This window comes from Pristiophorus japonicus, chromosome 6 (assembly GCF_044704955.1).
Source record: "Pristiophorus japonicus isolate sPriJap1 chromosome 6, sPriJap1.hap1, whole genome shotgun sequence".
In the NCBI taxonomy this organism is placed as follows: Eukaryota; Metazoa; Chordata; class Chondrichthyes; family Pristiophoridae; genus Pristiophorus; species Pristiophorus japonicus.
Genome location: NC_091982.1, coordinates 41,371,241 through 41,386,008, shown reverse-complemented (window position 1 = coordinate 41,386,008; position 14,768 = coordinate 41,371,241). Strand labels below are relative to the sequence as shown.

Sequence of the window (14,768 nt, the reverse complement as noted above, 5' to 3'; positions counted from 1 at the left end):
TCAGTCTCGATCTCAAGTCACCTTGCGATCTGTCCCCTCTAACTCTCTCCCTCTATATTATCTCACCTACCTGTAGTCACGGCCACACTCTCCATCATGCCACCTCCCATGGCCGGTCTACTCCCGTGGTCTCGTACACAGACATCTTTGGCCACTACCTTGTCTCCCTCACCACCTCCATCCCCTAACCTATCGCGACCCCATTTCTTTCTGCGTCCGGTTCTGAAAAAAATTCTTCCGCTCCCACCCCTGCCCACCCAAGTCACATACAACGGCATTTTAGAACTGGCAACAGCCAAGCACATCGTCCTCCATTCGCCATGATATGTCTGCAGGTCTCGACCTGCTCAACCACTCCGTTACCTCCACCACTGATGCCCTTGCCTCCAGTAAAACCATGACTCTCTCTCCCACCCTGGTTGTGCCTCCTGGTATGGCGCCCACCTTCGCTCCCTGAAGTGTCGGGAATGCAGACTTGAGCGCATTTGGCACAGAACCGGTTTAGCCATCCATCACCAGAGTTGGCTGGGCCACATCAAGGGGCTGTCCTCAGCTCAAAGTGCTCACTGCTCTCGGGTCATCCCAAGAGGAAAACTTACCCTGGCTTCCTTCGCCCACTCCCGACCATCTCCTTCTGCCCTTCTCCTCTACCCCACCACTCTCACCTCTAATAATTGAGTTTGAAGAGCTCATGGCCTTCTTCATCACTAAGATTGAGACCATCTGTTCAGCCGGACTGCCCACCAAGTCCTGCCTCAGCCCAGGCTGCCCTCCCCAACACCCCGCCCCAGTTTCTCTCCTCTCTCCTCCTGCCCTCTCCGAGCTCATCTTGTCAGTGAGATCCACCTTCTCTTCCCTTGATCCCATTCCCACTACACTGCTGACCACCCAGCGCCCCTTACTAGGCCCCATGCTAGCCGACAATGTAAAACAGAATGAAGCGAGGACAGTTCCACTGATCTGGACAATGGAGGAAAGGTGTCTTTTGAAGCCAATGGAAAAGCCAATCGGCAGAGTGGCCTCGAGGGGCCGAATGGCCTACTCCTGCTCCTATTTCTTGTGTTCAGTCGAATGGAAGTGCAAAACGGCTGCCTGTTCGTTACCGCCCATGATAAACTTATACCCCGTTCCTCTGAAATTAATTAGTATTGCGATGTTGGAAATATTTGTACCTATGTATATATTCACTGGATCAATTTGCATTCTCTTACCCCCCCACCCCCACTATCGTAAGTTATCAATCTCGGTCGCAACCTTGGAGGGCGAGGGGTCAACAGGCTGGTGTCGCAGGTCTCTGCTGTCTCCTAGCAACCAGGTGACGAGTGGCATTAAAACTGGCCTATAGTAGGCCCTCCGCCCACTAGACTGCAGGAGAGCTTCGGGCCTATGCAGAGGGAGGGGAGGTGTCATAACCCCAATATAAGATCACGCGTGCAGTGAGAATTCCTCGATTCCTCCTCTTCCGCACGACTCCCTCCCACAAAGGGCACAACGCACAGACTTACAATTAGGCCACACCAGTACTGTGCCACGATCCTGCTTTGCTACAACAGTGGTAACAGTCACTGCTTTAAATGTGTTGTTGCAGCCAGTCTCAAAGTACAAGAATTACCTCAACTCTGCTGCTTTATTGGTACACAGCCTCTCCAAGTGGGACTGTCATTGGGATTAGGTTATAACCACTTGAAGGAGTTCTAAGTAAAATAACAATTAGTATTTCTTTGTTGTGTAATTGTGTTTCAGATTCGGCGATGAAAGCAGTGGCCATGTCTGTATTTAATGTTTACGGTGTGTTTTTTAATATCTCTGACAGGGTTTGAGAGGCCTGCCTGGGCTGGAAGGCCACACGGGTTTGCCTGGTTTCCCGGGACCAGAGGGGCCTCCTGGATCGAGGGGTATAAAGGTAGGAGGAAGGAATATACTGTTGCTTTCTCATTTCAATAATCACCTCCTGCAGGAATTGGTGGGGCCAATTTCAAACCCAATGGGCTAAAAATGTGTTTGCTTAGGATCACCCGTTAGCGCCCGAGAGTGATGCTAACGGGCCGCTAGGCGCTTCGCACCCGAGCGCTGCGCTGTTAGTGCCTGCCACAAACTTCACTGATGGTTTAGCGGTGGCATTATCAATTAGCGCTGTGCACTCTAGCGCCACCCACTAGCGTCGTGAGTGTGCAACGACACGTTAGCGCCGCGATCCTGAGCTTCACTCCTTTTGCCTGCCGTAGTGCCTGGTGTCATCACCGACAGGGAGAGCAGGCGTTGTGTGGAAGGTCCCGGGGCGATATTATAAAGCAGGAGCAGGTGGATGCTCAGTGTAACATCTTTGAACATTGCTGTGATTCTGTGAGCTCTGACATACTGCCGCGGATGTTTCCAATGTTCCCTTCAACGTTCTCTCATTGTTCGGGTGGTCCAGCTGATCTCCCCTTTAGGTGCCAGGATGCCAATTTCCTAACTTCAATATCCCACAGCGCTCCTGCCCCGTAGTGCCCGAAGAGTAGCGAAGATTTGATTCTGGCATTTTACTCACTCGACTGGATCTTCTGACTTTTTGGCAAAGAAGTAAAATAATTGACGTCCCTAAGCTCTAACTCAGAACTGCGGGGTGTCTGCTATCGTCAACTATTTATTGCTTTCAAGCAAGGCTTTTCCATCCAGGCACTAAATTTGTTGCCTACGAAATGGCAGATTTGATTCCACTTTGATCTTTCAAATAACTTTTCCTGACATAAAAAGCTTATCCAAGATTTAAGTTGTATAGGGCTAGATCTAGGTTAGTTGTCAGGAGGTGGTTCTTTTCCCAGAGAATAGTGAACCTCTGGAACAGGCTACCGTCTCGTGCGGTGGATGCCGATTCGCTGAATTCCTTCAAGCGAGAGCTGGGCCTGTTTCTGGCTGGGGCGGAGATCACCTCTTACAGAAAGTAGGTACTGCAGGGAATCCAGGGCCAGAGTGATCTCCTGGACTAGTTTCGATCGCCGAGCTGGACCGGAGAAAAATTTCACAGATTTTGTTTTCTCCTCAAATTGGTGTGGGTTTTTAATCTTGTTTTTTTGCCTCTCCCAGGGGATCACATGGTTTCGGGCGGGGTGAAGTGCGTATGTTGCGATACACACGGTATCGCAATTGTGTGGGACAGGCTCGATGCACCAGATGGTCTTTAGCTATCTGTCATTGTTCGTATGATCCTGGCCTTCCCTGAATATGTTAATCGCCATGGAAATGGTTGCAGGCGCACTGAGCAATTGCCACGATGGAGCTGCCTGTTCTGACGGAAGGCCCGAGTGACTCTCTAAGGTGTACACACGAGTTAGATTTCTGATACCACCTCTGAAGAGGAAAGCAATTGTGATTTTTGTTTTTGAAGTATTTTATCCCTGACGTACATATTGAACTTTTTTCTCCTCACCATTTGCCATCGCCTTGTGAAGGGGTGGGCTGATGTTGGCTCTCCAGATCCTGGCAGCTGACTGGTACCTCACCCCCAGCAGCCATTCTTCATGCGAGCGCCCGGTTCGCGAGTGTCAGCAGGCTGCTAGGCCTCACAGCCGAGCCTGATCCTGCCCTCCACCGAGCCAGGGTGGGGGAGGGGGAGGGGATCACTGAATACTGATCAGTAATGAAAGCCATCATGGATACACCCTCCTTAGCTCGGGGAAGGCGGGGAGGAGTGCTGAGGCAATTGGAGCAGCTCAGCTGCCGACCAGGCCAAGGTCAGCACAGACCAGGAGATCAAACCTTGGGCATCCTTGGCTCAGCACACATGGATCAGTGTACTTACCCACTGAGCAAGTGGAGGTGCTCTTTTTGTTTGAATCACCTGACATTTTTAGAATGTTCATGTGAACGGCTAACCTGAATCGGCTAAAGGCTTGAGATATGTTGTAGCTTCAAACTGTGGACCGAAAAGTGTTTTAATTGTCTCTCTTTCTTCTCAGGGCGACAATGGACCACCTGGGTTTTCAGGACCTAAAGGAATAAGAGTAAGTGATTGAGGCCTGGGAGAGGGGTGTCCTCTAAGGGGTGCACATTTCAACACATTGGCACAGAAATTCACCCCGGGTGATAAGAACATAAGAATTAGGAGCAGGAGTAGGCCATACTGCCCCTCGATCCTGCTCCAACATTCAATAAGATCATGGCTGATCTTCGACCTCAACACTTTCCTGCCCAATCCCCATATCCCCAAGAGTCCAAAAATCTATCGCTCTCAGCCTTGAATATACTCAAAGACTGAGCATCCACAGCCTTTTCGGACAGAGAATTCCAAAGATTCACCACCCTCTGAGTGAAGAAATTCCTCCTCATCTCAGTCTTAAATGGCCGGCCCCTTATCCTGAGACTATGCCCCTGAGTTCTCAAAATTCCAGCCAGGGGAAACAACCTCTCAGCACCTACTCTGTCAATGTCCCTCAGAATCTTAGACGTTTGGAGATAGCGGCAACCGGGCGATGGCTGCTGATGGGCCGCCGCTTGTCCGCCCACTCGATCTACAGTCCCGTTGTAGAGCTGTCTGTCGGCCAGCCCATACCGTACTGCCAGTTCAGCGCTCCCGCCCAAAGCGAATTTCGACTCGGTGTAATGTTTGTGAAAAGACTCTTGCTGCTTATGGTAGAGGTGGTCCATGCATCTTGACACAGAGCCTGCTATGTTGTAGCGAGCCAGCATACATGTTTCATGACGGAATCCTGCGCTGACCTGAGTGGCGGGAAGTTCCGCTTGCACTTTGCACTAAATGTGCGACACATTGACGTGGGACAGGTGGGTCTTTACCGTTACAGTTGGCCGGCTTTCCGTCAGCTGAGGTGACAAACGGCAGCACCACTTGGCTGCTGGGGCCACCTCGCTACTCCACACGGTCTGTGGTTAACATCAGTTTAATACACCATCACCCAGCGGCGACACTGCCATCGGTCACCCTGTCCTGCTCGACATGGATATGGTAACAGGCCAAGCAAAACGCCCATCCGCCGCAAGGAAAACAGGGTAGCCAGGAACGCAGGCATCTGTAAGAAGCTGTGGGTTGTGCTTTCTGGTGAAATGATGCAGGAGATGTTCCAGTGCCTGTCACTCATGGATTTATGAGACATTGGTTTGTGCTTGAGTTCTCACAGATTGAATTCCTCACTTTAGCTGACCTGTCGGGCAGAGGCCAAGAGTAGGTGCCCCCCTGACCCCCGTGGGGAATTGAACCAGTGCCATTCACTGATGATGTGTTAGGAGAGCGTCACTGCTTCACACTACCTGATGGGGGCAATGGAAGGTCAGTGTGAGGATACAGGTGTCAGCTCTCTGAAGGGGGAACATTGACATAGATATTTACAAAGCATGTGAAGTTCTGCTATGTTGTGAATGTCTGGATAAGTACTCTGGTTTCCCACATGTGGCTGGTGTGTACACTGGATGACCACTTTTGTAAATGGGTTGCTGTTCTCTGAGGTACCCTCTTTGTGAAGGTGCTGTTATATCCTTTGAGTAATCTCTTAGTGAATGACGAGTGTAATCTTGGTGCTCCTTCTGGGAACAGGTGTGAGTGAGTGAGTGTGAGCGAGTGTGAGCGGGTGTGAGCTGGTGTTGCTCCCTCTGGGAGCGGGTGTGAGCTAGTGGTGCTCACTCTGGGAGCGAGTGTGAGTGGGTGTGAGTGGGTAGTGCTCCCTCTGTGAGCGGGTGTGAGCGGGTGCTCCCTCTGTGAATGGGTGTGAGGGAGTGTGAGCGGGTAGTACTCCCTCTGTGAGCGGGTGTGAGATGCTGTGAGCAAGTGTGAGCCGCTGTGAGCGGGTGCTCCCTCTGTGAGCGGGTGTGAGCTAGTGGTGCTCCCTCTGGGAGCAAGTGTTTGTGGGTGTGAGTGGGTGTGAGCGGGTAGTGCTCCCTCTGTGAACAGGAGTTCAATACTCCAAGCAAGAGGGGCCCTGTCAGCCGTTGGGAATCTGGGAATGTGATTTCCCATCAGGAATATGATTGAGTGTGTGACAAAGCCCCACTGTGAGGGCAGTGATGCCCTCACGGAATCGACTGCAAAATGGAGGACAGACACATCTTTATCTGACCAAAAGAAAAGTTGCAGTTTGTGACCAAATGATTAGGTTGCAGCTGATCATTTGCTGTCTCCTAACTTGGCATGTTATCGAAGAGTTACTGTATAGGCTGTTAACTTCATCTTTGTTTGGTGTTTTGACAGGGGCCCCCAGGTCTTCCAGGGTTCCCTGGAACCCCCGGTGTTCCAGTAAGTATTAACCATCACCATCCTTCAGCAACCTTTTTCGGACGTTTCTGCTACATCTAACGGTGTGTTTTTCAATTGCTTAAAACAAATTATTATTTTTCATAAAATTAAACTCAAGCCATCAGAAAGTTACATGTAGGAATGATCAGAAAAATGAACAGGGCCGAACATCCGTTTACTCAGTCTCCCCCATATCCTCTGACCTTTCCTTTTCTATGCCTCCTAAGCTCCAAGTATTTTTCCCTCCTCCCGTGTTGAATTCAAGACTTCTTGCACAGTTCTAACTCGTATTTTCCAAAATGGTGGAACTCTGATCCTCTTTCAGTTTTCCCTCCCCCCTGCAATCTTCAGGCTTTTAAACTCAGACTAGGCCTCACCTAATCACGACTGGTTCACTTACTCCTCTGCCTATTCTATTCAACCTGTGGGCTGAACTGTGGACCTGGGACCTAAGTTTTTTAAAGGGCGTAAGACGGCAGGTGTAACGTACACACCAGTGAGCATGCTTATGGAGCTGTTGCCCTGTGAGTGGCTTAGCCAGTCATGTGATGGCTCGATCAGGCCAACATTCCCAGCATCGAAGCACTGGCCACACTCGACCGGCTCCGTTGGGCGGGCCACATTGTCTGCATGCCTAACACAAGACTCCCAAAGCAAGCGCTCTACTCGGAACTCCTACATGGCAAACGAGCCCAAGGTGGGCAGAGGAAACGTTTCATGGACACCCTCAAAACCTCTTTGATAAAATGCGACATCTCCACCGACACCTGGGAGTCCCTGACCAAAGACCGCACTAAGTGGAGGAAGTGCATCCAGGAGGGCGCTGAGCACCTCGAGTCTCATCGTCGAGAGCTTGCAGAAACCAAGCGCAGGCAGCGGAAAGAGCGTGCGGCAAACCAGTCCCATCCACTCTTTCCTTCAACGACTGTCTGTCCCACCTGTGACAGAGGACTGTACAGTCACCTAAGAACTCACTTTTTGAGTAGAAGCAAGTCTTCCTCGATTTTGAGGGACTGCCTATGATGATGATGTTCACAAGACTCCATAAAACCCCAGTTAATTGAATTCAGGTTCCCCATGATGAGGCATGCAGTTGTGAGCCTGGTGGATGAACTGGTAGTGTTCAGTTAGATTGCTAAACCGTTGTTAATAAATCAGCTCGTTCTTTACTGCAAATGCGTAGCTGTGACTTCTTAAGCAAAGACCCCATGAAGCAAATACCCTACAGCTCGGTACCAGGAGCTTTGAGCTACTTTTATGCTGCCACTCTTTTGTATTCCAGGAGACCGCCATCTATAAATTAGCTCCCGGCATTTTCAACGGCAAATGTGGTTCCCTTATCCGAGTAGCAGACTTGAGGAGGCATTTTATTTGTTCGTTCTTTTGTGAACCAAGTCATGCAATATCAGTTGGCTATTCAACTGAAAGGCATCGCAGAGGTTACCCCGTTGAGGTCGGTTACCTCAGCACAAAACTGGGGCCTCCCACTCTGGGGCAGTTCCTCGCCGGGTGGTGCATCTACCAAATGAACCATTGGGACCGCTAATTTTAATTAAAGAATATATATTTATTCGGAGTTGTGTGAACCCACCCCCTCCACCTGGGTGACCCCGCCGCCCTCCACCTATGATCCCGCCCCCTCCACCGGGGTGACCCCACCCCCTCCACCTGGATGACCCCGCCCCCTCCACTGTGATGACCCCGTCCCCCTCCACCTGGGTGACCCCGCCCCCTCCACATGTGTCCATGCCCCTTGACCTGCGTGACTCAGTTAACCATGTTCTATTCCTTGCCATGCCAACCCTCAATGGAAAACAAACATATACAGTGAGCAAAACATTGAACAAAAATTTTTACAGACTTGTGAGAAAATGTACCCTTTTTCTCTTTTATACCCCTTTTTTTGTACTGCAAGTGTAGCATTTATTTATTTTCCATTTTACTTTGAAGGGGCTACCGGGTCACGATGGGCCTTCCGGACCTCCAGGCATCCCAGGTTGCAATGGAACAAAGGTAAGTTCTTCTCAAATAGTTTTCTTTCTATTTCTTTTTCCTTTTAAAATATATTTTCAAATGTCCATAAATCTTTTGTTTCTGTCACACAGGGAGAACATGGCTTTCCAGGTGGTCCCGGCTTTCTTGGGCCACAGGGCCCTCCGGTAAGTGAACTAAACATAAACTACACTACTGTAATAATTAACCTGGTGAATGATGGTGGTTGTAGCTACAATCCTGTTTATCCCAGACGGTCGGGAATATTCATCTAACATAGGGTGTTGATCCAAACCTTCAAAGTGCTGAAGGGCAGAGATACTGAAAACCTCGATTAGATTCCCCTTAATCCTTCCTGTTTCAGTGAAAAATGCTCTAATTTTGTCAAGCCTTTCTTTAGAAAGATAACCTCCCATTCTTGGTATCAGTCGAGTGCATCTTCCCCATGGCGTTCCCATGGCTGCAGGCCTCTGAGGCTTACTCCCGCAGCTGATTCTCTTCCCCCTATTTCCAGGTGATAGACTCTCCCAGGGGATGGGCCTACGCTGGAAAACGTTTGACCAACTGAAATCCAGACAGGTATAAGTGATCTCAGATGGTGTGCACTTTGGAAGTACCTTGCCTGACTAGCACCCAGGTATTATAGTGGTTATGTTACCGGACCAGTAATCCAGAAGCCTGGACTAATGATTTGGAAACGTGAGTTCAAATTCCACCACGGCAGCTGGGGAATTTAAATTCAGTTAATTAAATAAATCTGGAATAAAAAGCTAGTGTCAGTAATGGTGACCATGAAACTACTGGATTGTTGTAAAAATCCATCTGGTTCACTAATATCCACCTTACCTGCTCTGGCCTATATGTGACTCCAGACCCACAGCAATGTGGTTGGTGGCCTGAAATGGCCTAGCAAACCACTCTGTTGTACCAAACCGCTGCAAAGCAGTTTACTAAGAATCAAACCGGACGAAGCGCCCGGCATCGACCTAGGCACACCCAGCCCAGCCGACCTGCGAAGTCCTCCTCACTAACATCTGGGGACTTGTGCCAAAATTGGGAGAGCTGTCCCACAGACTGATCAAGCAGCAGCCTGACATAGTCATACTCTCAGAATCGTACCTTTCAGCCAATGCCCCAGACTCCTCGATCACCATCCCTGGGTATGTCCTGTCCCACTGGCAGGACAGACCCACCCGAGGGGACGGCACAGTGGTATACAGTCAGGAGGGAGTGGCCTTGGGATTCCTCAACATTGGCACTGGACCCCATGACGTCTCATGGCATCAGGTCAAACATAGGCAAGGAAAGCTCCTGCTGATTACCACCTATCGCCATCCCTCAGCTGATGAATCAGTACTCCTCCACTTGGAAGAAGCACTGAGCGTAGCAAGGGCACAGAATGTACTCTCGGTGGGGGACATCAATGTCTATCAAGAAGAGTAGCTTGGTAGTACCGCTACTGACCGAACTGGCCGAGTCTTGAAGGACATAGCTGCCAGACTGGGCCTGCGGCAGGTGGTGAATGAACCAACACGCGCGAAAAATATATTTGACCTCAACCTCGTCCTCACCAATCTACTTGTCGCAAATGCATCTGTCTCTGACAGCATTAGTAGCAGTGATCACCGCACAATCCTTGTGCAGACGAACCCTCCATCGTGTTGTTTGGCATTACCAACGTGCTAAATGGGATAGATTCAGAACAGATCTAGCAGCTCAAAACTGGGCATCCATGAAGCGCTGTGGACCATGAGCAGCAGCAGAATTGTATTCCACACCAATCTGTAAGCTCATGGTCCGGTATATCCCTCAGTCTACCATTACTATCAAACGAGGGGACCAACGCTGGTTCAATGTGGAGTGTAGAAGGGCATGACAGAAGCAGCAACAGGCGTACCTAAAAATGAGGTGCCAACCTGGGGAAGCTACAGGACTACATGCATGCTAAACAGCGGACTAACATGCTATAAACAGAGCTAAGCGATCCCACAACCAACCGATCAGATCAAAGCTCTGTAGTCCTACCACATCCAGTCGTGAATGGTGGTGGACCATTAAACAACTAACATGAATAGGAGGCTCCAAGAACATCCCCATCCTCAATAATGGCGGAGCCCAGCAATGAGTACAAACGACAAGGCTGAAACCGTTTGCAACCATCTTCAGCCAGACGTGCCGAGTGGATGATCCATAGCATCCTCCTCCTGAGGTCCCCACCATTACAGAAGCCAGTCTTCAGCCAATTTGATTCACTCCACGTAATATCAAGAAACGACTGAGTGCACTGGATAGAGCAAAATCAATGGGCCCCAACAACATCCCAGCTGTCATGCTGAAGACTTGTGCTCCAGAAATAGCCGCACCTTTAGCCAAGTTGTTCCAGTACAGCTACTGATAACTACCTGACAATGTGGAAAATTGCCCAGGTATGCCCTGTCCACAAAAAGCAGGGCAAATGCAATCCGGACAATTACCACTCCATTAGTCTGCTCTCAATCATCAGCAATGTGATGGAAGGTGTCATCGACAGTGCTATCAAATGGCACCTACTCACCAATAACCTGCTCACCGATGCCCAGTTTGGGTCCGCCAGAACCACTCGGCTCCAGACATTATTACAGCCTTGGTCCAAACATGGATAAAAGAATGGAATTCCAGAAGTGAGGTGAGAGTGCCTGCCCTTGACATCAAGGCAGCATTTGACTAAGTGTGGTATCAAGGAGCCCTAGTAAAACTGAAGTCAATGAGAATGAGACGGAAAACTCTCCACAGGCTGGAGTCATACCTAGCACAAAGGAAGATGGTTATGGTTGTTGGAGGCTAATCATCTCAGCCCCAGGACATCGTTGCAGGAGCTCTTTAGGGGGAAATGTCCTCGGCCCAACCACCTTCAGCTGCTCCATCAATGATCTTCCCTCCATCATAAGGTCAGAAGTAGGGATGTTCACTGATGACTGCACAGTGTTCAGTTCCCTTCGCAACGCCTCAGATAATGGAGCAATCCATGCCCGCATGCAGCAAGATCTGGACGACATTCAGGCTTGGGCTGATAAGTGGCAAGTAGCATTAACGCCACACAAGTGCCAGGCAATGACTAACTCCAACAAGCGAGAGTCTAACCACTGTCCCTTGACATTCAATGGCATTACCATCGCTGAATCCCCCACCATCAACATCCTGGGGGTCACCATTGACCAGAAACTTAACTGGACCAGTCACATAAATACTGTGGCAACAAGAGCGGATCAGAGGCTGGGTATTCTGTGGCGAGTGTCTCACCTCCTGACTCCCCAAAGCCCTTTCCACCATCTACAAGGCACAAGTCAGGAGTGCGATGGAATACTTCCCACTTGCCTGGATAATGTATCGCCGTTCCTTCATTGTCACTGGGTCAAAATCCTGAACGCTCTCCCCAGCAGCACTGTGGAAGTACCTTCACCACACGGACTGCAGCGGTTCAAAAAAGCGGCTTACCACCACCTTCTCAAGGGCAATTAGGGATGGGCAATAAATGCTGGCCTTGCCAGCAACGGACACATCCTATGAACGAATTTTTAAAAAGTTGGTTGTGGGGGAGGGGGATTGGGAGGAAACTCAGCCCCACTATTTCTCTGTATCTGTCCCAATCTTCTGCATTCTTCTGGACAGTTTGCCATGTCTCCTAATTTGGTATCATCAGCAAACATCAATATCATTCCTCTTTTGCCTCTGTCCAATTCATTTATAGAAATGAGAAGCAGTAGCAGTCCCAACGGTGATCCCTTGAGATACAGCACTACCCACATCCCACCAGTCCGAGAACCATCCATTTACCTCTGCTTTCTGTTTACTAAGTACTAGATTTTCATCAATGGACTTGCGTTGTGTTGGCTGTGGGCCCACAAGATAACCAGCTTTTAGTATTGATCGAACAGAATGATGGAGAATGGTTGTACAAGTCGTTTAATTTGGGGGCTGAGTAATGCACTTTGTTTATGACACTTTTAAGAGCCTCAGGCCTTAGGAGTTTGGTGCGGAGCTTCCACTGTATATTAATGTGGAATACTGCCTCCGGAAATGGAGAGCGTGCAACAACCATTCTATCCACACATTTTATTAGGGAAGTTGCAGACATAGTGGCGAAATTGCCCTGTGCCCCAATTGGGGTTCTAACCAGCTGGGGGCGGGACTTCCTGCTCCTGGCACAGAAGTCCCGCACCCACTGCTGAATTGGGCTTACTGCCCCTCGAAGGAAGCAGAGCCCAATCTCGCGTGCTCCACTTCCTTTAGGGTTGGTTCCCGGGACGCTACTGGGGCGGGGAGTAAAAGCACTACGTGGATGCTCACTTAAAGGGGAGTGCCACTGTGCACTCTGCACAGCCTCCACTAGGCCACCGGGGCAGTGTGGGACCAGGCCTGCACCCCAGCACCCAAAACGGTGTGTCGGGCTGCACGATAGCGGCCGGAACCATGCTAGGGCCGCCATGCTAGTGCATACCTGAGAGTTGGCAAACCAGTAAAGATGGCGGGGCACTGGCGCCCTGACCTTTTAAGAAGCGCCCAGAGAGCAGATTTCGGACACCCTCGCGGCCCGTGGGGTGGTAAGGAGTCACCGCGCATGATGATGACGTCATCACCGGTTGTGCCGCGGCCCGGGGTGATAACCGTGCGGCGCTGCTGTGGCAACTCCTCCACAAACTCCCCAGGCAATTTCCCGGAGGTGCCAACGGGCCTATAAAAAAAGGGGTACTCTCGCCCCTTACTCTCAATGACTGTACCACATGGTAATGACTGGTGACATCAGGCATGTTTCACAAGACCAGCTGGTACTGATATTCTATAAGGGGAATAAAAGTCATTCTTTAACAATGACACATTTCTTGTGTGATCCTGTAATCATCAGTTAAAATTACTCCACCATTGCAACCACCATTCACCACCCCCGGTGTTACACAGATAGTGCTCCCTCCAGACACAATTCAAGTTTGGAAGGAGAGATCTATAACTGTACGGCTGGGTGATTTTCCCAGTCCAAGTGCGTGCAGTGTGAACATTTCAGTGTCGTACTTAACCGTGTGACAGTGCTGGGAGCTGGAGCTGGAGTCGACCTAACTTAATTCAGGCTCCTGATGGAAACAACTGGGAACAGGGCACCTGTCTGCCCATCTCAGCCAGGGTATGAAGACCCATATAAAGAGTGGATGTGAGTGTGAATGCTGTGCCCTGTCTGGGGGAATCTGCCACTACCTCAAGTGGTGGAACTCTCACGTGAGGGTGACATATTTTTGGACATGTGCCCGGGCAGCTTCAGGTGACACTCTGACTCTTTGCCCCTTGCTTGGAGTCTCTTATTTGCCACTTCCCCCAAAGTGGCCCAGGGGTGAGATCAGTAACTCCACACCGTGAAGAAAGAAAGACTTGCATTTATATAACGGTTTTCATGACCAGTGGACGTCACAAAAAAGCTTTACAGTGCTTACAGGATTGCAAGGCCCAAACCATTGCCCCATCAAACTATAGTCCTGCATTCTGCTGCCCCATTGTGTCTTACTTCAATGTGTTTACTGATGGAAGATTTACAATTGGCTTCACCACACATGAGTTAGATAGCCGGGGGGAAATAAGCCAGGGTTCCCACTCCCGATTGTTGTCCAGTGTCCCCTGAGGGAGATTGTGTGTGTGTGGGTCAGTTGAGGACAAATTCAAGTTTGAATGTGAACTTTCCATGGGGTCATTGCAAGCTCATTGCACATGAGGAGTGTTGTGTATCTGTAAAGCATGCACTCCCATGTTCCGCCACCAGGGAGCACATCCCCTGAAGTCCCAAGGGATCCCAGCATCCCTTGGGAGCACTGTATATAAACCGGCCCCTAAGGCCTGTTCCTCACTCTGGAGTGTCTTAATAAAGACTGAGGTCACTGTTACTTTAACCTCCTGTGTGCAATCTCATCTGTGTTAGGAACACAATAACTGGCGACGAGGATGGGATCCGAACCCATGAATGCAAAGCACAATGGACCCAGATGACTCAGAGTCCGCAACAAAGGATGAATGCAAGGCAATTCACACCTTGTTAGCGTTGTGGAGGCTTCCATTCAACCTATTCATGCCGTTTCAAAGGGTATGTTTGCAAGAGCAGTGGAACAATGGGGCACTTCCAACGAGCTTGCAGTCGAGCTGCAAGCTCTGCAAAACCTGCTAACCACCACGTGGCAGAGGAAGATTGGTCCATGGTGGTTCAAAGCAATTTCGAGCCTCAGAGAGAGGAGGCAGATGCTGAAGTACATGGGGCGCACACATTTTCGATTAAATGTCCACCTATAATGCTAAATGTAAAATTGAATGGCTTACCCGTAGCCATGGAACTGGACACTGGCGCTAGCCAATCCATCATGAGTAAAAAGATATTTGAGAGACTGTGGTACAGAAAGTCACTCAGACCAACCCTGAGCCCCATCCACACGAAACTGAGAACGTACACCAAAGAGCTCATCACTGTCCTGGGCAGCGCCATGGTCAAGGTCACCTACGAGGGCACGATGCACAAACTGCCACTCTGGATTGTCCCGGGCGA

The 14,768-nt window shown here is 49.9% G+C and overlaps 1 protein-coding gene across 1 annotated transcript in view; it reads left to right on the top strand.

Moving 5' to 3' along the window:
• Positions 1-14,768, top strand: part of col4a5 (collagen, type IV, alpha 5 (Alport syndrome)) — a 291,814-nt gene that overhangs the window by 137,733 nt on the left and 139,313 nt on the right. The window contains exons 3-7 of the mRNA XM_070882799.1: positions 1,814-1,903; positions 3,939-3,983; positions 6,179-6,223; positions 8,174-8,236; positions 8,329-8,382. Of these exons, the coding sequence (XP_070738900.1) occupies positions 1,814-1,903; positions 3,939-3,983; positions 6,179-6,223; positions 8,174-8,236; positions 8,329-8,382 (297 nt within the window). The remainder of the gene's footprint in view (positions 1-1,813; positions 1,904-3,938; positions 3,984-6,178; positions 6,224-8,173; positions 8,237-8,328; positions 8,383-14,768) is intronic.